The 25,030-nt window shown below is 34.3% G+C and overlaps 3 protein-coding genes across 3 annotated transcripts; 1 reads left to right on the top strand and 2 right to left on the bottom strand.

Annotated features, from left to right (window-relative positions):
• Positions 1 to 961: 961 nt before the first annotated feature.
• On the top strand, positions 962 to 17,299 carry LOC149724561 (uncharacterized). Its single transcript, XM_089893139.1, has 21 exons — positions 962 to 1,161; positions 2,693 to 2,826; positions 3,333 to 3,404; positions 4,028 to 4,138; positions 4,649 to 4,868; positions 5,148 to 5,215; positions 5,732 to 5,790; positions 6,119 to 6,210; positions 6,592 to 6,695; positions 7,079 to 7,182; positions 7,631 to 7,717; positions 8,495 to 8,563; positions 10,406 to 10,548; positions 11,184 to 11,363; positions 11,780 to 11,872; positions 12,680 to 12,830; positions 13,505 to 13,637; positions 14,308 to 14,418; positions 15,032 to 15,139; positions 15,603 to 15,666; positions 16,218 to 17,299. The coding sequence occupies exons 6-21, from the start codon at positions 5,174 to 5,176 to the stop codon at positions 16,328 to 16,330; spliced, it is 1,653 nt and encodes a 550-aa protein (XP_089749265.1). The 5' UTR covers positions 962 to 1,161; positions 2,693 to 2,826; positions 3,333 to 3,404; positions 4,028 to 4,138; positions 4,649 to 4,868; positions 5,148 to 5,173; the 3' UTR covers positions 16,331 to 17,299.
• On the bottom strand, positions 17,088 to 18,856 carry LOC149724562 (uncharacterized). The gene is made up of 4 exons (XM_089893148.1): positions 18,671 to 18,856; positions 18,467 to 18,610; positions 17,939 to 18,390; positions 17,088 to 17,476 (listed from the first exon to the last, which is right to left on the bottom strand). Exons 1-3 carry the CDS (start codon positions 18,854 to 18,856, stop codon positions 18,265 to 18,267), a joined length of 456 nt encoding a protein of 151 aa, XP_089749274.1. The 3' UTR covers positions 17,088 to 17,476; positions 17,939 to 18,264.
• A 1,584-nt stretch (positions 18,857 to 20,440) lies between these two features.
• On the bottom strand, positions 20,441 to 24,255 carry LOC149724563 (uncharacterized). Its single transcript, XM_089893134.1, has 6 exons — positions 24,097 to 24,255; positions 23,212 to 23,372; positions 22,377 to 22,486; positions 21,602 to 21,787; positions 21,029 to 21,178; positions 20,441 to 20,710 (listed from the first exon to the last, which is right to left on the bottom strand). The coding sequence occupies exons 2-6, from the start codon at positions 23,291 to 23,293 to the stop codon at positions 20,588 to 20,590; spliced, it is 651 nt and encodes a 216-aa protein (XP_089749260.1). The 5' UTR covers positions 23,294 to 23,372; positions 24,097 to 24,255; the 3' UTR covers positions 20,441 to 20,587.
• Between the last annotated feature and the right edge of the window lie 775 nt (positions 24,256 to 25,030).

Genomic DNA, 25,030 nt, shown 5'->3' on the forward strand with positions numbered 1-25,030 from the left:
ACCGCCCGTACCAAACAACTTTCAATGCCTGAGCGAAAATTTCGATTCTCTGCATTGTCGATGGGATGCGAGAGTGGTGCATCAGAAAGAATTTTCTATGTTTACACAAAAAATGCCAACATCCGAGATTTATTTTCAACCTGTTTACAATGATATCAAGTAAGTCTGTACAAAGCCATTAAAAACATTCTGACTCAAACACCACATGATTTCATGACTCAAACACTATGACTCCGCACTGGGAACACTTGTAGGAAACATATTTATAGAAAGCACATTTTACATTAGCTCATATCCGCCATTGAAAAATTCAAGAAAGTTTTAACCTCTAAATCCTAACCCCCAACTCCTAATCTCAAATGCAAAAACTTGCTGGGTTAAATTTAACTTCGAAATAGCTTGTACAGTAGCTTTCTTCTACATGAATACTTATGTCGTTTAAATAACATGGTCTTCATGGTTTAAATACATTTAAATAACATGGTTTAAATAACGTTTTCAAAGAGATATAGATAGAGATTATGTTACGTTATATGGAAAACGAATTCATCTATCCTGATACGTCTTGTGATAAATGAATGAATGAATGAATGAATGAATGTAACTTACTTTATCCTCGCGTGGCCGGAAAACGACAGTCGTTATAACACGGGTTTAACACCTCGTGCCAGCTTACGAGTTACCAAGTATGTTACTTTGTGGGTGATTATTTTTTTTTTTTGGATATTTTTTTTTCATTTTTATGTATGGCTGATAATTTGGACAACCCATTAGTGACCACTGGGTTGGAGCAATTGCCGTTAAGTGTCTTGCTCAAGGACGCATACGCCCACAATGGTAGCAGCGACGAGCCTTGAACCCATTACCTCTGGGTTAGAGGCAGGTGCGCTAACCACTACGCCACGGCGCCGGACAAATATCTCACTACAATACTACATTGGAACATAATACGGTAAATACTTTTGCGTTTCAGCTGGGGCAATGGTACCTACTTCGGTTGTTCCCCACATCGTTCGGAAAGATGGTGCGACATAAATGACACTGAGATAAAGTTACACAAGCTAATCAAATTGCATCCATTTACCTGTCCTTTCACAATAACCTTGGATGTCACAAATGAATTCGGAAAAACAAAAACAGATCTTGATTACATAGGAAGAGGTACGTAAAAAAATCATAATTTTGCTTGTAGCGCATTGAATAAAAGCCGTTATCACTCTACATTGGAATTCTTTAGTTTTTATGTAGCTATGTGAATGAACTGTGTAAAGTTGTAAAATCTCGGGCTAGCCGAGCTTCAACGTAGAGTTCGGCACGAGCGCCGAGTCGGGTACTTAGGACGTCATCAAGGACAAAGTCGGACAAGTACACGATTCTGTTTAGTCGCATACGTAAACTCCTAAAGCGTCGCTAATCAAAATTATCGAGAACACTTGGTTTGCGGTAAAAATAAACTAGTTTCGTTATTTCCGGTGTTGCAAAATGTGAATATACATTAAAAATATATATATTTTAAAATTATTTATAAATGTTCGAGTAGTTTTTATTATTTCAATATAAATAAAGTTAGGGAAATGTGTGCTTTTTATTAAAAGTCAGATACTGAAAACATTGGGCGCTCATAAATTTCATACACGATGAAATTCGATACCAACACATTTGCTGACATTGTGTTTCGTTACTTTCCAGATAGCAAAAACCCCGCGCAGTGGCAAAGTGGTTAGCGTGCCTGCCTGCGACCCAGAGGTAATGGGTTCAAGGCTCGTCACTGCTACAATTGTGGGCGTATGTGTGCTTGGGCGAGACACTTAACGACAATTGCTCCAACCCAGTGGTCACTAATGGGTTGTCCAAATTATTACCCATTCAAAAAAAAAAATTTAAAAAATAATCACCTACTGAATAACATACATGGCAACTCGTAAGCTGGCACAAAGTGTATGAACAACCGTGTTATAACAACTGTCGTTTTGCGGCCAGCTACATTCATTCATTCGTTCAAATTCTCAGCGAATGAATTAAAGAGAAAGCTATGCTGACTAGTCTGGTTATCAAATAGTTGTTTCACTTTTTTTATTTTTATTATTTTCGCTCTTGCGTGCAACATTATAATAGCATGAGGTTCGGGACTCAGCCGAGTATGGAGCGTGAAAAGTAAGCCATGGGACACCAGTTTTGAGCTCGGCTTGGCACTTCCCTATGAATAAGTAAATGTACCTTTTTTATCTTCTTGTGATGATGCAATGGCAGTTGTTTGGAAAGCGATTCTCTTTGTTTATTTAAATGATTAGTCTATTTGGACCATTGTAATGGTACAGTTGTTATGCATGCCCGCATCGACCCTGAATGCTGTGGGTTTAAGGTTTAACAATGTTACCATTGTGGCCTGTGGACCATGACCGTGTTGTCGAAACTCAATCACTCCAACCCAGTAGTCCGTTATGGGGTTATGGGTTAATCGAATTCAGTACATTCCAAACCTTCAATAAAAAAAATAGCACAAAGTTGCAAATGTGACTCATAAGCAGGCATGAGTTGTGTGAACATCCGTGTTATAATGAGTGTCATTGACACGCCACGAGACAATAAAAAAGTTATATTTATATTATTTATGATTAGTTTTAAATTTATAAATGCCTAAAACTTATTACCAGTATCAGTTGATTATCATGGTTTACAATTTTTTTAATAGCAATTCCTCGATCCCCCTTGGCAGTGCTGGCACACAGTAAATATACAAATGATAAAACTGAAGTTGTTTTGATCATTGTAGTCAATATTGCAGAAGATGATGTACAGAAATACTATCGAGAATTATCTTATGAGGTGCATTGTTTTATTACTGTGTTTTGTGATAGTTAGGAACTAAATGAAATAAGATTTTGGCTTTGTATCTAATCAAAGTTTCTATTACTGTGGAACAGTAAATGAATAAATTAACACAAAACAGGCTAAAACAGGGATTGCTAAACTGATATACGAGACATATTGTCGACATGTCGGGCGACTTAGCACAGTTGGTTAGCGCACCTGCCTCTAACCCAGAGGTAATGGGCTTGTTACTGCTACCATTGTGGGCCTATGTGTGTTTTACCCAGACCTCTTACGACAATTGCTTGAACCCAGTTGTCACTAATGGGTTGTTCAAACATAATGAAAAATTGCCCTAAAAAAATCACCCACAAAGTAACATACATGTTAACTTGTAAACTGACAATGTGTATGAACACCTGTGTTATAATGATTGTTGTTTTTACGCCACGCAAAGATAAAGTAAGTTGCATTCATTCATTCATAGCAGTTATTAATTGATTATAAACTATTTGTAACAGGTTGCAGTGAAATACACAAAAACTTCAATTGATGCAACAAACTATCTTTTAAACCAACAAAAAGATGTTTCGGTAAAATAAACTGATTTAATTTTTTATGCAAGTTATGTTATATATGCATGATGACCTGATATCATTAGTAAGTTCTACTATCCAGTACCCAAGTTATGTAATGACTTACAAATTGAAAATCACTGTAAAACAAAATTATATCATTACTTTTGCTTTTAACAAATTCAATTTTGCAAATTGTTTTCTAGATTATTTTTTATAAGGGTTTTTGTTTTCATAATTTTCATTAGATTATTTTTATAATTTAGATTATTTTTCATTATTATACCCCTTGGTATTTTCTTTCATATTAATATTTTTTATAATTCCTACCTGAATAATTATATTGGTATTAGTAAAGGTTCATATAACTTTACAAATTAGGCAATATGTTGGACCTTTATGGGTAAAGTTTGGTTTATTGGTTAGGGAATAATGTTTAGGACCAAACAATTTTTTTTACTTGCAATATTTTGTTAATTCTGTAATTATCTATACACCATATCATTTTAAAAACTTTAAACATACAAAATAATCATACAATTTTTTGTATAGGCTAGTTAAGAAGTACTATGCTAAATACACTTCTATTAATTTTGTATGTAATAATTTATATTTTTTAATTTTCTTTTAATTTTTTTTAGGATTCTGCGTTTTGGGAAGAATGGAAACTTTATCCTGAGGTTGCCTTTTCACATAGAAAGGAGAGTGAAGATTTAGAATATTGGGAAAATGCTAAAATATATAAGCAGCAGGTAACTTATTGCTTGGAGTTTTTATTTAGTTTTTGCTTTTTTAATTCAAAAAAATATCTTAAAAAAATAATATTTAAAAATAATCTTTAAAAAAATGTTTTATGTTTTCTTAAAAATTTTGCGTTTTCCATACGTTTTCTTAAAAAATGTATCTTTCAGGAATACAGTTTAAATAACTTGCAAAATTAGAGTAAATATATAATAAGTATAAACAGTAAACACCCTACCCTACATATATTTTTTTGCTTTTGAAAACATTGTTTTTTATTGCCCCGCTAATGTTTTTTTACCCCAAATCCTGGGGTATAAAAAACAGCACAAAATTTCTAATAAAATTTTAAGTAATAATAGAAATCTTACAATCTTTTTGGACATCAAGGTATGATAAATACTGTTCCTCCAGACTAAAAATATTTTTTTTAGTTTATAACTCAAAAGTTTATACTTTCTGTTTTTTATTACCCCACTTAAATGTATATCTTTTAACAAATTTATCTTAAATATTCACAGCAATTACAGGGTAATATATTCCACATCACCAATGCTTGTCCTAACACAACTGTAGCTGTGCGCGCAAGGCTAAAAGCCACACATTGGAGTTACTGGGCCCAATATGATGTAGGATATGATGTCCCCAAACCTTTATATGGCGGATACACATACAGTAAAACTGTAAAGACATTTCAAGTCATTCCCCCAAGTCCTGAAATATTCATCTTTTGGCTTGATGGTAAGTGTAGTTTTTTACCTGTTTTTAAAGTAGAATATTTTACTGTGGGGTAAGATGGGTACTGTTACCATATATTTTCCCATAAGTCATCCCATATTTCCTTTGCATTTGTAACAATTGCGAATGCCCTGTTACAGTCGTGATGATACGGTTATATAATTAAGTTAATATTCTTTGTTTACTACTAAATAGGACAATAAAAAAGAATGAAAACAGACCGTTCTCTGTTGTCACCTATGACCTACTATATGTACATATAAAATTCATATTCTGGTTTAGATGCGGAAACTGCTGTCTTTCAAAGCATGCCATCCAACAAAAGAGTAATGATCATAATTATGTCAATGGTATGTATTTCAATCTAATAAACCCTTAATGTTTGCAGCTTAAACTTTGAATTTATCACAGTGGAGATGGCAATAACTAAAGTTAGATTACTATGAACAAAATGAGAAAATTGTTAATAAACGTTTGAATACATTATAATGGCTTGACTAACCAAAATATGTTACGGCTTCAGATTAATTCTTTTTTAAATATCCAGAGCTTTCTATTAAACTTCCATACCTTTTATATAAATTCCACATATATATATAAATTTTTATTTTTTTATTAAATATATATATTATATAATTTATATTTTGTTATATTTTATATATATTTTATATTATATTTTATATATATATATATATATTTTTATAAAACAGGTTATATAACAGATATAAACAAGCACACACATAGGCCCCAAACCTGGAGTGGCAACGTAGGCGGGCCACTCCTAGAATTTCTGCACCGGATTATTCAGTAAACAATAGTTGTTTGTTTCATGGATCATAGGTATTTAAAATGATCTTTTCTTGCAGCCATTTCAATTAACATCCAACAAAGCAGACAGCATTAAAATATCTGGAACCTGTCTTAGGTGAGATCCTATATTCTAGTCTGTTGTTGCTACTATTAGGCAAAACATATTATTTATATATATATTTATATATAGTAGGGCGGGGAAAGATGGGACACGTTTAGCACATAGTATCCAAATATTCTGATCGTGTTTTAAACAATTAACAACGGTCTATGGAAGTCAAGAAGATATAGTTTTATAATTCTTTGAATGTTCTTTGTTTACTACTAAATGGGTCAAGGGAATAGAGTTAAAAGGTGTTCCATCTTCCCCCACCCTACTCTATATGTATAGTATACTTAATACTTTCTTTATTTTCCTGTTAATTTATCTATTTTTTAAACAGCATTGAAAGGCATTTAAACCAAACCTGTTCACTTTCTGCTCAATCTATCAACCATATTGGTGTTTCCCAGCCAAGCACAGTGGCTGTTCAAGGTAGATTTTTAAAGCATTGGTATTGTAGGAGTTACTGGAAAAATAATAGAGAATTGGTATTTCTTGGTCTAAATTCTTTTCAGTAAATAAATATATATAGTAGGGTGGGAGAAGATGGGACATCTTTTCACTCTATTTTCTTGTCTAATTTGGTAGTAAATGAGAGAAAAAAATCAAAGACTTATTAAACCGCATCCTCACAACTCCCATGGACCGTTGTTAATTGTTTAAATCACGCTCAGGATATTTGGATATTATGTACTAAAGGTGTCCCTTCTCTCCCCACCCTACTATACATACAATTTTTATTCTAGTATTGGTTTTTGTATTATTTATAAATCTTTTGCTTTATTCAATATAACTTTCAAAGTATTACTTCAGATACAGATATAAAAATAGTTGAACCAAATGTGAAGATTTCAACTTTCGAAAATTCAACAGCTATTCTCTCCTTTCAAGTAAAAAGTTCAACAATTTTGCTCTCGGTATGAAACTATTTTTGGCTTTCTTGTAAACCCCTAACCCCCCCTAAGTGCGTTTTTTACAAATTCAATTGATTGATTTTCAAAAATAAATATGCAGAGCTAATAGTTTCTACTCATTTTTTTAACATTTTACCTTTTTAATTAAAAATTTAGGCAAATTTTTTTTAAATAGTGTTTGCATGCGCACTTGATTTGAAGAAAACATTTTTGACTCCCATCTAACTCTAAACTGTATTTTTTACCAAATGCAATTATATATACATATATACGTATTCTTCTATAAAGTTTCATTGCATAATTTTATGTCTTCTAAGTTTTTTTTCAATCAAAAAAACATAATTAATTGTAATTGCTGGAAATATAGGATACGTTTTACCTTACAGGAGGCTTTAAAAAATATTGAAGTAAATGTCTTTTTTTGGAAATATGAAGCCATCAGTTCAACTCTTAACCTGCAAAATTTTGCTAATATTGAGAGGAAATCAAGGTAAAAAACAAGTTCACACTTTAAATAGAAAAATGTAACTGTATCACATTTCATAATTTATTCAAAACAGTCCGAAACGATCATTTAAACTTAAAGATTCAATCATGTTTTTCATTTTTTTTGTAAAATATTATTTAGTTAATAAAAAAAAGTAAAAAATATTATTATGTACAAAACAAAGGCCAAAACATGGTTAAACATTATAGGTTAAAAACTGTAATTAAAATTAAAAGCTTCAAAAACATTTTGTACATTTATAAATTCAATGTTTTTAGTTTTAAATTTTATGGCGTGCTTATTTATATAAATAAAAAAGGTTTTCAGAAAAATGATTTGTCAGTGTTTTTATGTAGGAGTTATAATTCTATTGTAAATAATAAATATCCAGAAAATTCGGTTACCAAATGTTTTTTTTCAAAATTATGATAATTTGATACGTTATTTACAGCGTTATAACTGAAAATATACACAACAACTTGATGGTCAGTTTGAATAAAAGTGAAAATAAAGAGATGGAAACTATGATGGTTTTAAGGTGAGGAAACCAAAATGTTGCAATTTAATTTATGTTCTATCACTGTTTGTAAGAAATTGTGCTTTAATTTATTTTACATGTTCTTTCCAAATTGCCAGTTCAAAAAAAAATTAAAGTTTAGTTTAATATGCACAGCTACCTTTTAGATTTAAGCAACTGTTTGTAGTCAAGGCTATTAAATCAAATTTAATGGTTTCCAAAGTATAGTGGAAAGGGAGTTTTGAAAAATTCTTCAGGTGTTGTCTTTGCATCCCTATTTTTTTGCATGCATTTACATATTGTTATTCAAATTTGCAATATTTATTATAATTTTATTCATTGTTTATCACTATAAGTAGCAGTCTAAGAAAGTTATTGTAAAACTTATGGTATAATATAAGCATTAAAAAAGCTAGAAATGACTGGTTTAAGTTTTACTATATTCAACACATGGGTTTCTGTCTTACTACGAAATGTGTGTTTATGGTGTTAGTGCAAAGTGTGATAAAAGTCTGCATACCTTTTGCACACGGCCGACAATGCTGCACTGTGGGAGCATGATATCGCTTGTTTGTGGTCGGGACAATGCACTGCTATACATGCCACATATCGACTTAACATGTATGTTGTATATGCCACATGTAAATTTACATCCGGGGAGTTCTATTTACTATCGATTGCAATTACAAGTAATACTTTACATATAAACTACAAAGTAAGAGGTTATTTGGCAATTTTTACTTTACCTTTTTGAAACAGCTGTAATTTATATGTGCTGCGCTACGCTATTTTTTTTAGAGAAAACTCCACAATTACGGCTCGTAATTTAGAAAATCAAATTGGATTCTCCACCTGCATTATTACCAGGTAAACTTACAGTTATTCTTATATGATGTCTGTGGAATTGACAAGAGTTGCCTTTGTTTAATGACTGGACTATTTTCAAGCAACGTTTTGTATTCAGTATTTTAGCATTTTAGTTCTTAAGCCTGGCCCATACCTTACGAAAGCTGAAAGGGTTACGTTACAAAGTCATAAAAATTCTCATGTATGCGTCATTGTCTATTATAGGAAACCTCCTAATAAAATTTATTTTTATTACTCTTATAATTTCCCACCATAAATCTGGTTAGCCTGTTGTGCTTCTTCCTACTTTCCAATTTTTTTTTTAAATTGTAGGAGATTTATATTAATGGTAAATGTAACTGTATACCCTTTAAGGTGGTTGTATACAGTATCCAGAATTCCTTCGTTTTGTCTGTTTTGTCCGGATTTCGCTGGCGCATGCATAATTGGACACGGGTTTGCATACGACTTCGCACGCTGGATACTGTGTACAGCCACCTTTAGTGTTGAGTTTAGTTCTAATTTAATGTGAAATATTATTTAAATTATTAATATTGTTTAAATATCTTCGGTGTCATGGCTTAGTTGGTTGTCTCTAACCCAGAGGTAATGGGTTCAGAGCTCGTTGCTGCCACCATTGTGGGCGTATGTGTCCTTGGGCATAACACTTAACGGCAATGGTTTCAACTCAGTGGTCACTAATGGGTTGTCTAAATTGTCAACCATAAACAAATCATAAAAAATTCCAAAAAAAAATCACTTTCAAAGTAACATGCTTGGTAACTTGTAAGCTGGCTTAAGGTGTATAAATTAGAACATTCATGTTATAATGACTGTCGTTTTCTGGTCATGCAATACAAAAACCAATGTTAACTCATAACATAAGTATTAGATTCTGAATATCACAACATCTTCATGCACTGATAAGTTCTTTTTAAGCAAAATATAAAATAACAGCTGTAAAAATACACTTGGTGCTTCCGTACCCCTTAGAAAGGATGTGGTTTTTTGTTTTCCTGATAATACCCAGCTATCTTTCTATATTATGATGTTTTTCTTGGCCAGCTGTTTTCTAAATTTCCGCACGTGTTAAGTCTAGACCTGGTTTGCATCGCAGCTGATGCTAAGTTAGGGAGTGAGTGTAGTATTATTATCAATGAATTTAATCTTTGTCATATATGCTTAGTGGAGAACTTTTTCACTTCTGGGCCATGATTTAATTTGCTTTGGGTTGCTTACTATGATCTGGGTTGCTTACTATGACCACAGTTTAAATAATGTTAATTGTGCCTAATGCTGTCTTTAACCAAGGTATTTCAGGTTAAGGCTTATCATTGCTATCATTGTTCGCATAAGCATTAAGACAAGACACTTGGTAGCAATTGCTAATTCCTTTAATAAAGTTAGCTATGTCGTAAGTCACTGCTAATTTTTTGCTAATTTTTGGGTCAGTGGTAAAATGCCCACCGCTGGGTTAGTATACGTCTTGATTGCATCAAAACAGCTTTAGTTTAAAATGCTTTTTTAAAAAAGTTTCGAATTTATATTTAACCTTTTACAGTTTTGACTTTCAATATAGTACTGTGGGGTAAGGTGGGACAACTTTAGCACATAATATTCTAATATCCTGATTGTGTTTTAAACCTAATAACAACATTCTATGAAAGTGGTTGGAATGTGTTTTTCTAATTCTTTAAATGTTTTTTGTTAACTACCAAATGAGACAAGAAACGCGAAAATACAATGAAAAACTGTCCCATCTTTCCCCACCCTACTATATAGCCTACTTTTTCACACAGGTATACTGTCCTCCTTACCAAAGAAAAATATTTTCTTACCATTTACAAACATTTAACTTTCCAGAAGGAAAATACCAAACTTGAAATGCAGGTTTTCTCACTCAGTGTTGTCGCCAACGTTGTACAAAGTTGGTGTAAGCCTTCGTTTTGATGGAATTCAAGGAAATACTCAAATGATAAACGGAGCTGTGTATTTTAAAACCAAAGGTATAGGGATTGAAATGTATCAATAACTAACTGAATTTGCAATCACTGGATAATATCTATTATAGTTGTCAAACAAAGAAAACTTTATTGACCATTGTGGTGAATGCAATGCACTTTGGCTGTGCTTGTTTGTATAGACACTTAACAACAGAGTAAAAGCTATTTTGTCTTAAAAGTAAAGTTCTAAAATTTTTAATGTCAAGATTGTTTTAAAAGTTGGGTTGACATGACATTTTTAAAACGCAACAGCTTTTAAATTGTCTTTTTCCACCATTTTTAAAAATACGTGCTGTAATTCATTACATCTAAATGTATCCCACTCTACATTTTGAGATCCAATCAGTCGTTCTTTTTTTGTTGTAAAATAATAATTCTTTTTTTTTTTGTAAAATATTTTTTGTTGTAAAAATGTTGTATTTTTTGTTGTTTTTTTTTTTTTTGTTTTTTTTTGTAAAATAGTTTTTTTGTTGTAAAATATTATTTCTTTAATAACTAAATAATATTTTACAAAAAAATGCAAAACAGGATTCAAATTTAGAATGTAAAATCAGAGCATTTTAACTAAAGGTTAAAATGTGATTCAGTTACATTCTTCTTTTAGACTCAGATTAATTTTCATTTGTGTTGCTCCACAGCTCCATCTAGTGCGCCAGATATGCTGCATCATAAATTTGATTCGTCAACTGAACTGATTGTTTCTTGGCGTGGCGTCTCATTGGTTGATTCAAACGGACCAATCACAGCTTACCATGTTTACTTGTTTGATGCTATGACTTGTGGGGATCCAACAAACAAAATGTCAATGACTTGTTCTGGTAGGATCATGCATTACAGAACATGTTTTTTATATATAGTAGGGTTGGGAAAGATTGGACACTCTTTCATTTTATTTTTGCGTCCCATTTGATAGTACACAAAGAACACCTAAAGAATTATAAAACCGTATCCTCACGACTCCCATAGACTTTTGTTAATTGTTCAAAACACGTTTAGAATACTGGAATACTATGTGCTAACTGTGTCCCGTCTTTCCCCAACCTACTATTTTTTACAAAATGTGTTTACAAATTATGTGTCAAATGTGACCCATCTTTTATTAGGAGATATTGTAGGAAAGCCATAAGACCTAGAATCTAGGCTTTTACTTCAGAATAGATCATAACACTTTTAATGTATTGTAGTCTTGTTATGTTATTTATTAAGCCGCTACAAATTGGGTGTTTTTTCACAGCTTATTGCTCAAGTCCAATCAAAATGTCCACATTTCATGTTACAAGTATTGCCAACAACTCAACCAAAGATAGAAATTATTTAAGTGCGGAAGGTAACAAATTGTAGTTTCTTTGTGGTTGGTTTTGTTAAATTGACCGACTTTATTGTCATCACTTATTTATTCCTACATAGCGTGACAACTTAGACCAGCGTTTCTTAAACTGGGGTAAATTTACCCCTTTACCAGACATTGAACAACTAGTTGCTAAAAAGCAAGCACATCCGTCGAATTAAATATAACTGATGTAATTAGTCGTTTTCGCTTTTTAATAAATGAGCGCCATATTACATATTGGGGGTAAATCTGATAAGCATCTTTGTTAAAAGGGTAAAGCATACTTTGTTAAAAGGGTAAAGCATACAGACTTAGACAGTTATAACACATGGCGTTCTTATAGATGTTTTGCTATTTAACTGACAATTGGGACAGCCCATTAGTGACTATGTGTTGACTTTGTAGGATTGTAGGATATTTAGTTAGGACCGGCACCGTGGCAAAGTGGTTAGCGTGCCTGCCTCTAACCCAGGGGTAATGGGTTCAAGGCTTATCGCTGTTACCATTGTAGGCGTATGTGTTCTTGGGCAAGACACTTAACAGCAATTGCTCAAACCCATGTGTCACTAATGGGTTGTCCAAATTATCAGCCATACATGAAAAATAAAAAATCTCCCTTAAAAAATTTCATACATGGTAACTCGTAGACTGGCCAAGGTGTATGAAACAGAACACTCGTGTTATAACGACTGTTATTTTCCGGCCACGCGAGGATAAAGTAAGTTACATTTATTCAGGTGTCTTATCTGATGACATACGCATCCACAATGTCATCAAAAACATAAACACCCACTTTTATTTCAGACATAAAGAAATTTTCAATTCCACAAATTATGTCTTTGAAACTTAAAGACTTAAACTCATCCGTTGCATATTATGTTCGTATATCAGCTGTGAATGATGCAGGGGAAGGTCCATGTTCTGCACAACTCACTATCCTACCTACTGAACAATTGTAAGTAGAGTTGAGTGGTTTTTTATTGTAGTATCATATTGTAACAATTCTTTATTTAATTAGCAACCTTATTGATATCAAACCTTAATCAAATAGAATCCCGTCATCATTAAATACACAATAATATAAGTAAAAGACACATTTAGACAGCATAACATAATAGGAGTAAAATTAAAACAATAAACGGTAAAGCTACATAACTAACTGCTGCACAAGGAGTAGAACTGAAACACTAAAGGGTAAACTACAGCACACGAGAATAATACAAGCAATGCGTTAACACGCGCAGCACCGAAAACACAGAACTAATAATTAGGCGAGAAACTGGAACAAAAAAATGCGAGAACAGAAAAGGAGTCTGTAGTAACAGAACAGGAAAGATATTATAAGATTATGTAAATGAGTTAATCGTCACAATATGTTAAGTTTTTAATCACTGTTTAAAAAAACGAGTACAACTCAAATATTAGTTCAATATAAAAGCAAAGGTTGGTAGCCTAATTTTCTTAAGACAAAATTTTATACAATTGTTTGTAATAGGCTACTACAATAAAAACAATGCAAATACAATATTATTCAAAATATTTTGGAACTGAAGCTACCAGTGTCGAGCTTTGAACCTGGTATCCTTCGGTTGCAAGAGCCCAACTAACCATGGATAAATTAAATTACAGAAACTTGATAATTACCGCTGTGTGTCTTGTGCTGGTTATTGTAGTTTTTCTAACCGTGCTGAAATGGCAATGGACAAGAATTAAAGCCATAGTTTGGCCTTCTGTTTCTGCTCCTCAAATTTTTATTGACATGGTAAGTGAGAAGTTGTTATTTTTTTCTCTCACCATTTTTGTGTAAAAAAATAGAATAACTCGATTTTCATTTTCCGCTTTCTTTTTATCAGTGTTTTAAGGAAAATATAAAGTACTGTAAGGTAAGGAGGATACCGTTACCACATTTTATTCCTTCATTTCTAATTGTATTCTTACGGTTCTTAACAACCCTTATTCGAAGTCTTGAGGATATGGTTATATACTCTGTAAATATTCTTTGTGTACTACCCAAACCAAATGGAGAGATAAAAGAGAATAGAAACATGGCGCGGTGGCATAGTGGTTAGTGTGCCTGCCTGTCACCCAGAGGTAATGGGTTCAATGCTCGACGCTGCTACCATTGTGGGCGTATGTGTACTTGGGCAAGACACTTAACGACAATTGCTCCAACCCAGTGGCCACTAATGGGTTGTCCAAATTATCAGCAATACATAAAAAAAAAATCCCAAAAAATAATCACCCACAAAGTAACCTACAAGGTAACTCGTAAGCTGGAACGAGGTGTATGAACATCCGTGTTATAACGACTGTCGTTTTCCGGCCACGCGAGGATAAAGTACGTTACATTCATTCATTCATTCATACCCAACCTATTAAACATAAATGGCAAGTTTAATTCGAAATCGGTAAACTAAGAAATGCTTTTTCAGGCTGTTAACTCGCAACTAATACAAGCACTAGCTCCTGAAAGAGGTGAAACGTGTGATCTTATGGAAGCTAAACATATGATACACATTCAGAAAACGCATTTAAACAATGAGGTACGTCAAAAATTTGGTATAAAATTTTACCTCTAATTGCAAGACAAAAGTGGTAGATTACCTAATGCCAAATCGGTGTAAAGCACATCAGTGTATAATGTGACAACTATAGCCTAAAAAATTAGGTACCACAACATACCATGGCATGGAACCTTTCCTTTACAAATTGTAGTTGAGCATATCTCAAACTGTAGAGGTAAAAACTAAATTACATCGCATTAAATACACTGTATAACAGTGGTTAAGCCGCTTGTATCTTAACAAAGGATTTGGGTTCAAGGCATGACATTGCCTCTGTTGCCCGTGTCATGACACCTAATGGCAGTTTCTTTGACTCACTGCTCCGATATGGGTTGTCGTCTTGTGGAATATATCAGCCATACAGAAATAAACCAAATATCTGAATATATATAATCACCCACAAAGTTTTAATTTACACATTGGTGAACTGTAGCTGGCATGGTTTTTGTATCAAACAGAACACTGTGTTATAATGACCACCCTAGCCCTGCCAGGGAAAGATAAATAAAAATATTGATTCTTTAAGCCAGGCACATATCTGTATTATAAATTAAGTGCTATAAACAAATTATCGAGTTATTATATCGCACAGAATGATTCGGCAAAGGCTACAGCAGATTCAGCATCGTTCAATATTCCGGATGAAAACGAAGCCATTTATATCGAAGATGATGTATTTGATTATGTGAGCGTAAATGACGTAAGTTACGATAATAACAGACACATATAAATATAAACTAGAGGGGGGGGGGATGGGACACTTTTTTATTCTCTTTTCCCTTTCCCATTTGGTAGTAAACAAAGAACATTAAAAGAATTATTAAACCGTATCTTTACAACTTCCATAGACCGTTGGTAATTGTTTAAAACCTGATCAGGATATTTGGATATTATGTGCTAAAGTTGTTCAGTCTTCCCACACTACTTTACATTCTTTTACAATAACAATATTTAAATTTTATTAACATTCTATTCATAGCAAACAATTGAAATTAACAGCAAAACAACAGTTGTCAAAACACGTTGCAAATATTTAACTTAAACAAATTATTTTAAAATTAAAGAAAAGTGTCTGTAGAAAACACAATCATTTTTTTTATTTTTTATTTTTTAAACTTTTTTTTCGTACAGCCATACTAAATATTGTTTTTTTTTCTATACAGCCAAAGATAAACAGCACAAACCTAGAAAGCACAGAATGCAACGGTGACTACATTTACACAGAAGGTAAACTATAACCCTTGTTATTTTAAATACTATGTGTGAATTGAATTGCTTATATAAGTAAATGTGCCCAAATGGTTTGTCCAAATTATCAGCCATACATAAAAAATGGAAAAAGTGACTAATCACTAACAAAGTAACATACATGGCATCTTGTAAGCTGGCACAGGTGTATGAACACCCTTGTTATAAGTACTGTCATTTTCCGGCCATGCCAGGATAAAGTAAGTTAGATTCATTTATTCATTCGTGCCAATATGAGGTTTAATACACAGGGATTTAGGCCAGAGTTGGTCCACTAACCTAAAATATGTTTATTAAATGTATCGTAGTAGGCTGAGAGAAGACGGGGCACCTTTAGCACATAATATCCAAGTAACCTGATTTTCAACAATTAACAATGGTCTATGAGAGTCGTGAGGATACGGTTTTATAATTTGTTTTATACATTTACTAACAAACGGGACAAGAAAATAGACAGAAAAGGTGTCCCATCTTTCCCCACCCTACTACATAACAATCTTATCGATGCTACAAAACATTTCTGCCAACAGTTGTGAATCGTATGTACTCTGGTTCAGATGCTGTGGTCGATGCGCCAGATGACGAACGAAGTTACATCACCAGCAATGAAGCACTTTCAATGGGGTTGGCTTTAAAGGCGTAACTCAATGTTCACACATAAATGAGCCGTGGATTTGAAATCACCACCAAGCTTTATGCTTGATAACACACTTTGTTGTTTGAGAGAAGATAGAAAACCTTGAGATGCTTGGTCAAAACAATGTGCAAAACCTTCGGCAATGATGCAAAACCTTTGATATTTCTTTTAAGGAACTAATATTCTGAATTTGTACAGCCTAATTAATCTATTTCTTTATTTTAAAAAAGGGTTTACGAACAGGAACCGAAAATTTGATTTCATTAGAGGAGGGTGGGACAAAGTGTATTTAACCTTATCGCTGCCACAGATGTAAAAACTGTTTATTTTGCGTTGTAGGCATCTGGAAGATTTTATTTTACCATAGAGGATGGTACAAGGTGATGCAACTATAAACAAATGTAAGAAGAACCTGAAACGCCCAAAACGGACACGATTTTTTTTAGTAAAACATCCCTTTTTCAGTCTAAAACAACTACAACTTCCAACTTGATTGACGTTGTATAATATAATGAGAAATGACTAAGCTTTCTAAAACAAAGAACTAATCATCGTAGCTTTGTGTTTAATCTAATAAATGTTGATAAGTTAAATACAAACAAATTACAAAAAAAAATATTTTTTTTTGGCTAGCCGATCGCCCCATTTGTCCCCTATTTATGTCCGCCGCTGTCTTTTTTTCTTTCTAAACGAATAACTGCACTAATTCTGACTATTCCAAGCGTGCTGCGGTGCTTCTATTAATTTACTTTCATAAAAAAAATACAAAACGGTCTTTATTTAGATAAAAATACAGCGATAAAAACATTTTCAAAGGCAGCAGCAGTTAACGGTACAGTACAATGTCTTCTCAATTACTAGGTCATATATTAATTTACTTCTATATAAAATACAAAACGGTCTTTCTTTAAATAAAAAAATACAGCCGAAAAAAAACATTTTCTAAGGCAGCAGCAGTTAACGACTTTTTAATTACAAACACAAAGAAGAAATCTTGCATCTCAATTTCTCTATTTGATTAAACACAGCGCAACCGAAAAGTTTCCAATTTCTTTTGTTCACCCACATTTTGCGGGACCGTCGTTGTTTCTTACGAGGATATCTTAAGAATCGTTTTTTCGTCCCTGCCCTTTTTATCAAAGCAGCTACGTTCTATAAAAAAATGGATGAATATATTATTGTAACATTTTACCTTGCGTGGCAGGGCAAGAATAGTTAATGGTTTATTATTTCATTCTCGTTGATATTCCTATTTATTAGTAAAAATTAATACATTCCTTATTTATATGACCGTACCCTCACGAAACGAGCGTTGTTAATTGTTATAACACGTTTAAGAAATACGCGATGTATAATAGGGTAGGGGAAGACGGAACACCTTTAGCACAAAATATCTAATTATCCTGATCTTGTTTTAAACAAATAACAACGGTCTATGGAAGTTGTGAAGACACGGTTCTATAATTCTTTGAATGTTCTTTGTTTACTAACAAATGGGACGAGAAAATTGAGTAAAAGGTGTCCCATCTTCCCCCATTGTTCCATATTAAAGTACCATCTTACGCCTCAGTACTTTACAAAGATTTGAAAATATTTTGACGGCATTATACTTACTTCAGTTGATGAAAACCGTTTAGCTGACAGCAAATGCATTTGAATGGTACGAATCAGGATCTGGAAATCTTGTAATTTCTGGCTCGAGATGACCATCTCCGTATTACTTTTCTGTACAGCGTAAAATTAAAATAATTGTGGCACAGTGTCGGGTAAGATAGACATCGTATATAACGCAGATTTTCAAACGTGGTTTTTCGGCTCTCTTTAATTTAGGGTCGTGATAAAGGTACACGGTTATATAATTCTGAAACATTTGTTGTTTCCTCTTAAATAAAAAAAAATGTATGTAAACATAGTTTATTCTACCCGAACCTATACCATAACTAAGCTTTTAAGCAAATGGTAAAGTACAAAAGCAGAATGTATATCTTAACACCTACTTGTTGTTTTAAAATCCGAACTCTGTTTTTGCTCCGCCGTAAGCCACACGAAAAGCTTCCCGTTTTACTCTGTACAATACACCAATCAAAACAGTTACTTTATATCTCCCATGAAGTCTATCAAATTTATACTTTTAGTTCTTACCTTTGCCATTTGCTTAAAAACTGCCTGAACCATTTTATCAAGCCTGTACATGTTCACTACTAAAGTTTCTCCCGATGTTATGCATAATGCAGACGACTTCACCCACATTTTACGAAGTGCTTTGTTCGCTGATGACTTGATCATCTGTGAAAGTAAAAACGCATAATTTTCGTTTTTTACAAGATTTAGCATCGCATGACGTACCCGCTTCGAGTCTCCTTCGTTACCAAAAGTTCGGAGTTTTAAATCTAAGAAAGTTGAAATATTGCACAAGTTGCTTGTATTGTATTGCGGATTGCGGTTGCATTTATTGCCGGATTTTTTCCGCGAGAAACCGCTTGGCACAGAAACCAGCAAAATAAAATAAACGACAGTAAACCTGGCTAACATGTTTAGTGATTTAAATACACAATATTCGTGAAAAGGTATAATGAATACCTCCACCACATACAGCTTATTTATAAGAAGGCTTTTTTACGTTTGTTGTAGACAAAACGAATCTATTTTTACACACTACAGGTCGTCACGACATTCGTCTAATTTGGTCACGTTTAATTTCCCCAATCTTATAGAATAATACGTACGGAGACGTATATTAGTTTGATCCGAAAGTGTTCTATTTTAATTCCGGAGGTTTATTTTCAACGTGTTTGCCAATTTGAAACATGCAACGAAAACGAGTAGTTGCCGTGTTGTCACAAGGAACGTAAAACTCAAGTATCCATGTTTGATACGAACAAACAAAACGATGACGTAAAGTACGTATCAGAAAAGAAACCACGTTATACCATTGTGGTATGGTTAACTGGCTTATAGCTCTTAAAAAATATTCAGCTCCCGTGGCTGTGCGTTCTGTAAACTCGATAAGCAATGTATGTTACTGTGTGGTAAGTTGGATAACGTGAGGACATACAATATCGCAAATTTTGTTTCTAACAATTATCAACCAACTTTTAGAGAAGGATATATACGTTATATAGTTTAGTAACTAATCTTTCTCTACTATCAAATGGAACGAAATAAGATTTTGAAAGCATGAACCATCTTACCCCAACTTTCTATATTTATGTTCTATTTGTGCTTATAACATCTTGTTCGAACAAAGGTTTTGTTTGCGTAACAAACCGTGCATGTTATATATTTAGCTAGCCTTCGGTATTTTAGGATAAGATGTAATGCAAACAACACGCTTTCGATTTGCATGCTGATTATGATAGCCGTAAACGAAAGTCTTGTGAGCAAAATTTCCATAAACGTAATTTCATACTATATAATAATATTTTGCAAGCTGTATAGTAAGGGTATTGCGTCACTACATACCGCTCGTAAATACCTATAGTCGTAGGCATTTAATAATCGGATATTTCGGACGCTGTTAACTTTCTTCTTCGTCTATAAATGAAGATAAACTGTCCTCTGCGTGACAGGGCAACGACAGTTGTTATAACACGTGCGTTTTCTGTTGCGTTCACACCGTGTTGTTACTTTTTTGAGACGGAATTTTTGTTCTTTTTTAATATAAAGCCGAAAATGAGACAACCATTAATAGACCTACGTATAAATAGGTTGGAGCAATTGTGGTTATGTAAGTGTCTTGCACAAGGACACATATACTATTACAGTGGTAACAGCGACAAGCCTTGAATTCGTAACCTTTGGGCCTTGCCGTTTTGGATCAGGCAAGCACGCTATAACTACTGTAACAAGATTATAATTACAGTAACAACGTCTTGAAAGTTGTTAAATTTCTGTTTTACCACCATGACCCATTCTTTGGGTCAATCCTCTTTAAAGTCAATTCCCTTCATCGTACGGGTTTTGTCTTACGCACACTTTTGTTTCTATTAGAAGTTTAACTTGATAGTAATTATAAATAAATGACTCCTTTGTCTGCTAGGTGTGGCGATCACGCTTATTTCTTCCTACTAAATGTAAATATGTTTTTAGCTGTAAGTGTGTTTTAACAACTGTTGTTTTGTCGCTATATATATCCTGTCTCTTTGTTTAAACTATTCCCAAATCTTTGCTACGGTAATCGAAGATTCAAATAAATGTATTATATTATTGGTTAAGTTGCGATTTACATTCAATCATATACAGCTCCATGCACATTATGTTGTTTTACAAAGATGCTTTATCATCGTGCTTGATCAGCCCACGTCCATTTATCTTGCCTTCTTTCAACAGAGTGAATGCCTTTGTAACGTCGTTCAACTTAAAGTAGTTGAGAGGTGGTGGGTCCAACTATACGTCAACAACAAAATAATTATATTCATGCGATTAAATGTCATCGAATGCCTAAATGTCCAAACTCCAAGTTTGAAAATGTTACTTTTACGAATGTCACAATAATACTTAAAATTTGGTCAAAATAATTAAAAATGTTTAACAAAGCGAATGAATGAATGTTAAGTATCCACCCTCGCGTGGCGGAGCAGGGAAGTCATAGGAATACGAGTGGTTTATTTTAAACACCCTGTTCCCACTTATAAGTTACGACGTACGTAACTTTATGGGTGAATATTTATTCATTTTTCGTGCTATATATATATGTTAATATACCTTATTCTTAGATACCAGGTCGATTAACTCGTTAAACTGTTGCAGAGATCCCACGTAAACTCCTTTTATTTGTCTTGCACCAAGTGTCAACATTGGTAAAGGAAATGTTGCAGCTCCTCCAAATAAACCGACCATCACATGCAGGCCATACTACAATGCACGTGGATATACAGTAGGGCGGGGTAAGATGGGACATCTCTTCATTCTCTTTTATCGTCCCATTTGGCAGTAAACAAACAACATTTGAAAAATCTAAAACCATATCCTTATATCTCCCATAGGCCGTTGTTAATTGTTCAAAACATGATCAGGATATTTGAATATAATGTGCTAAATGTGTCCCGTATTCCCCAACCCCACTATATAAATTAATTGATATTTTGCGATCTGTATGTTCTGGCGTATAGTAAAAGTAACGCCATTAAGCAAACATAAAATATTTCACGTAAAGCTTTCCAAACGCCGGTCTGTGCTTTCCAAATCTCGATTAGTATTTGCACAGTGACGTGTATATAGCATAACACATCAAACACACTGTCACGAGTGTGGAATTGTACGCGGAAATTAACATACCGGTTTCAAGCACCTGAACGCCCTTTCCGCAGTAACTTGACTGTTCACGAAATCCATGATGGCATCGAAGCCGCCTTTATTCCCTTTGCTTATTGTAGCCTTGTGTAAATCCGCAGCACTTAGAGAACGATCCCAAAAGACAGTATCGTGACATCCTCTATCTTTTGCCACTTTCAGTTTTTCCTCCTAAAAGGTTAAAAACGTCGTTGTAGAAACCTATACGGTGTTATAGTATTGTGTGTTTGAATGGATACCGTTAGCACACGTTATCCCATATTTCCTAACGGTGTTTTAACAACTGACAACGATTTTTAGAGTCACGGTATGGCGTAGTGGTTAGCGCGCCTGCCTGTAACCATTAGGTAATGGGTTCAAGACTCGTCGCTGCTACCATTGTGGGCGTATGTGTCCTTGGGCAAGACACTTATTAACGACAATTGCTCCAACCCAGTGGTCACTAATGGGTTGTCCAAATTATCAGCCATACATAAAAAAATGAAAAAGATTCCCAAAAAAATAATCACCCACAAAGTAACATACATGGTAACTCGTAAGCTGGCACGAGGTGTTAAACCCGTGTGATAACGACTGTCGTTTTCCGGCCACGCGAGGATAAAGTAAGTTACATTCATTCATTCATTCATTCTACCAAATTGGACGACGATGAAGGAAAATGAAAACACCCTACACCTAACCTACTATGCAGAAAGTAAGGTATGGCGCAATTATCTATTATTATAGTTCGATGACAGTAATCTACAAGTAGCCTATTTACGCTAATATCTGCGACAGTGATTTCCGTTGTTGGGGGAAAGAGAGCTTGAGCAAGTCTGAGACTCCATAAACCAAGGCCTCCAGCACCGATGATCAGCACAGATGCTTTTCCTAATGACAAGCAACACATTACCGATTTTAATTGTATTACAGAAACACTTTGCTTTTGTCTGCATAGCAGTACTTAAATGAATGAAAAGCTGGTAGCGTCGAGCCCCAAACCCTCAGCAACACAACATGTTCGTGGGGAAAGAAAAATGTGCAGTTCGAATGCTTGTGCCGTGCTGGCACAGTGGTTAAGGCGTCTGAATGTAACTTTTTACGTCATATATAAGTAATTTGTTAAATGCCCGTCGCTGCTATCATTATGAGCGTATATATATATATGTTTCTTTAAGCAAAAAAATTTACGGCAATTGCTCTAACCTATGGTGGTCCGTTATGGGCTGTCTATTTCTATAGAGTAGGGTGGGAAAAGACGGGACACTTTTAACACATATATATCCAAGTACATGTATCGTGGTCGTGTTTTAAACAATTAACAACTGTCTTAAAAAATCGTGAGGATCCCTTTTTTTTAATTCCATTAATGTTCTTTGGTTACTACCGATGGAACGAGAAAATTAAATAAAAAGGTGTCCCATCTTCCCCTACTCTATATTATAGTTTTCCCCCACCCTACTATATAGTTGCGGTAACTCGTAAAAGGGCATGAGGCGCATAAAACACAAAATTCGTGTTATAATTACTGCTGACGTTGCCCCGCAACGCGAGGATAAAGCAAGTTACGGTTATTCATACATAGAAATCTAAATACAGGCCTTCTGGAGCAATACCGTGATAAAGTGTCGCCTTCTCCACCGTATTCAACACACTTGTTACAGCGTTGTAAGTTGTGAGACCCGAGCATGGCAACATACAGGCAAGGTCCAGTGGTATAGAATCAGGAAGTTTAACAACAAACTGAACCTCTGTGACTGCCACATGCGTAGAGTGGCTGCGTTTAACAAGAATGAGTTTAGTTGTAGAAATGTCGACCGTATATATCCGGCGCCGTATAGCACAGTTGGTTAGTGGGCCTGCCTCGAACCCAGCAGAGGTAATGCGTTCAAGGCTCGCCGTTGCTACCATTGTCGGCATATGTGTCCTTGGGTAAGACACCTAACGGCCCCTCCTCTAACCCAGTGATCACTAATGAGTTGTGCAAATTATCAGCCACATACAAAATAAATACTCACAAAGTAAGATACTTGGTAACTCGTAAGCTGGCGCGTGAAACAGTACACCCGTGACTGTCGTTTTCCGGCCACGCGAGGATAAAGTAAGCATTCAATTAAACTCAATATATTACTGTGGGGTAAGATGGATATACTGATAGCACATTATATTCCATTTTGCCTTTTCGGGTGTTTTTAACAATTAACAGAACTATTTAATAATCGTGCGGGTGTAATTAAGGTGATTTATATACTCTGTAAATATTTTTTCTTCTTCACTGTACCAAATGTCACGATGAAGGAAATGAAAACAAACGCCACTTTAATTAACCTACTATGTAGGTCTAATCACCAAATATAAGGCTGAATTTCTTCTAAAACATTTACATTTGTAATAAATTCAATTGCTTGTTAAAGGGATTAATTTATTATTTTCCATAATACTATATAAAAATTAGCCCTGATTTTTACATGCAATCTATATATAGGCTATGCACTTCTTACCCGCCGCTTGATGCACCCACACCAATAATTGTCAACTGTCGTTCTTTGCAACATTCTGATTTGCCGTGAGTGCAGACACCGCATTTGCTGCAGCCAATCCAAGGATAAACAGCTACTCGATCACCAACCTTTAGACCAGCTGCCGCGTCTATCAGATGTAACGTTTTTAAGGTTATTGGACCAGCTAATGTATATTCTCAAGCCCCATATCGTCTGCCGCTGTAGAACCTCAATCTCGTAACACCTTCAATTTGTGGAAGCGCCCTATGAATAAAGATATAACGCTCGCCGTCGCGGGTTACGTTCGCTCTGTAGTCATGATGTAGATTTCCGCCGCGCGAATGTTTTATTTTTTGCCGCACAAAGTCGATTAACAGACAAACAAAGTACATGACGTTTTCGAAAAAACCATGTATAGGACCTGAACCTGGTCCCGCAGTCACGGCTTTTAGGTTGGCCGCTCGCTGCATGGACTTTTAGGGCCGTAATTGCTTATCTTTAAAAACAAAAGTACAGAAACGATACGTCGTGACTGACACGAGTTTATCTTGATGTAACATTGTAACACGATTGCTTTACGCTTGGGTTCATCATTATTATATACTAAGATATAGTAGGGTGGGGGAAGATGGACACTTTAGCACATAATATCTAAATATCCTGATCGTGTTTAAACAATTACTAACGGCAATATAGTTTTATAATTTCTTGAAAGTTCTTTGTTTACTACTAAACGGGCGAGAAAATAAAGGTAAAAAGGTGTCCCATCTTCCCCACCCTACTGTACTATAAGTGCTTTGACACAGCAGAAAATTCAATCACGATATTGCAATGCTATAATGTCCTCTGTGTAATCTTGACATTGAAATTAGAGTCATTCGGATATCCTACAGTCCTACACACGTATTCGCGGCTCGATAGTTATATATAGGCC

The sequence above is a fragment of the Ciona robusta genome, unplaced genomic scaffold (genome assembly GCF_009617815.1).
Source record: "Ciona robusta unplaced genomic scaffold, ASM961781v2 AP042730.1".
Taxonomy (NCBI): domain Eukaryota; kingdom Metazoa; phylum Chordata; class Ascidiacea; order Phlebobranchia; family Cionidae; genus Ciona; species Ciona robusta.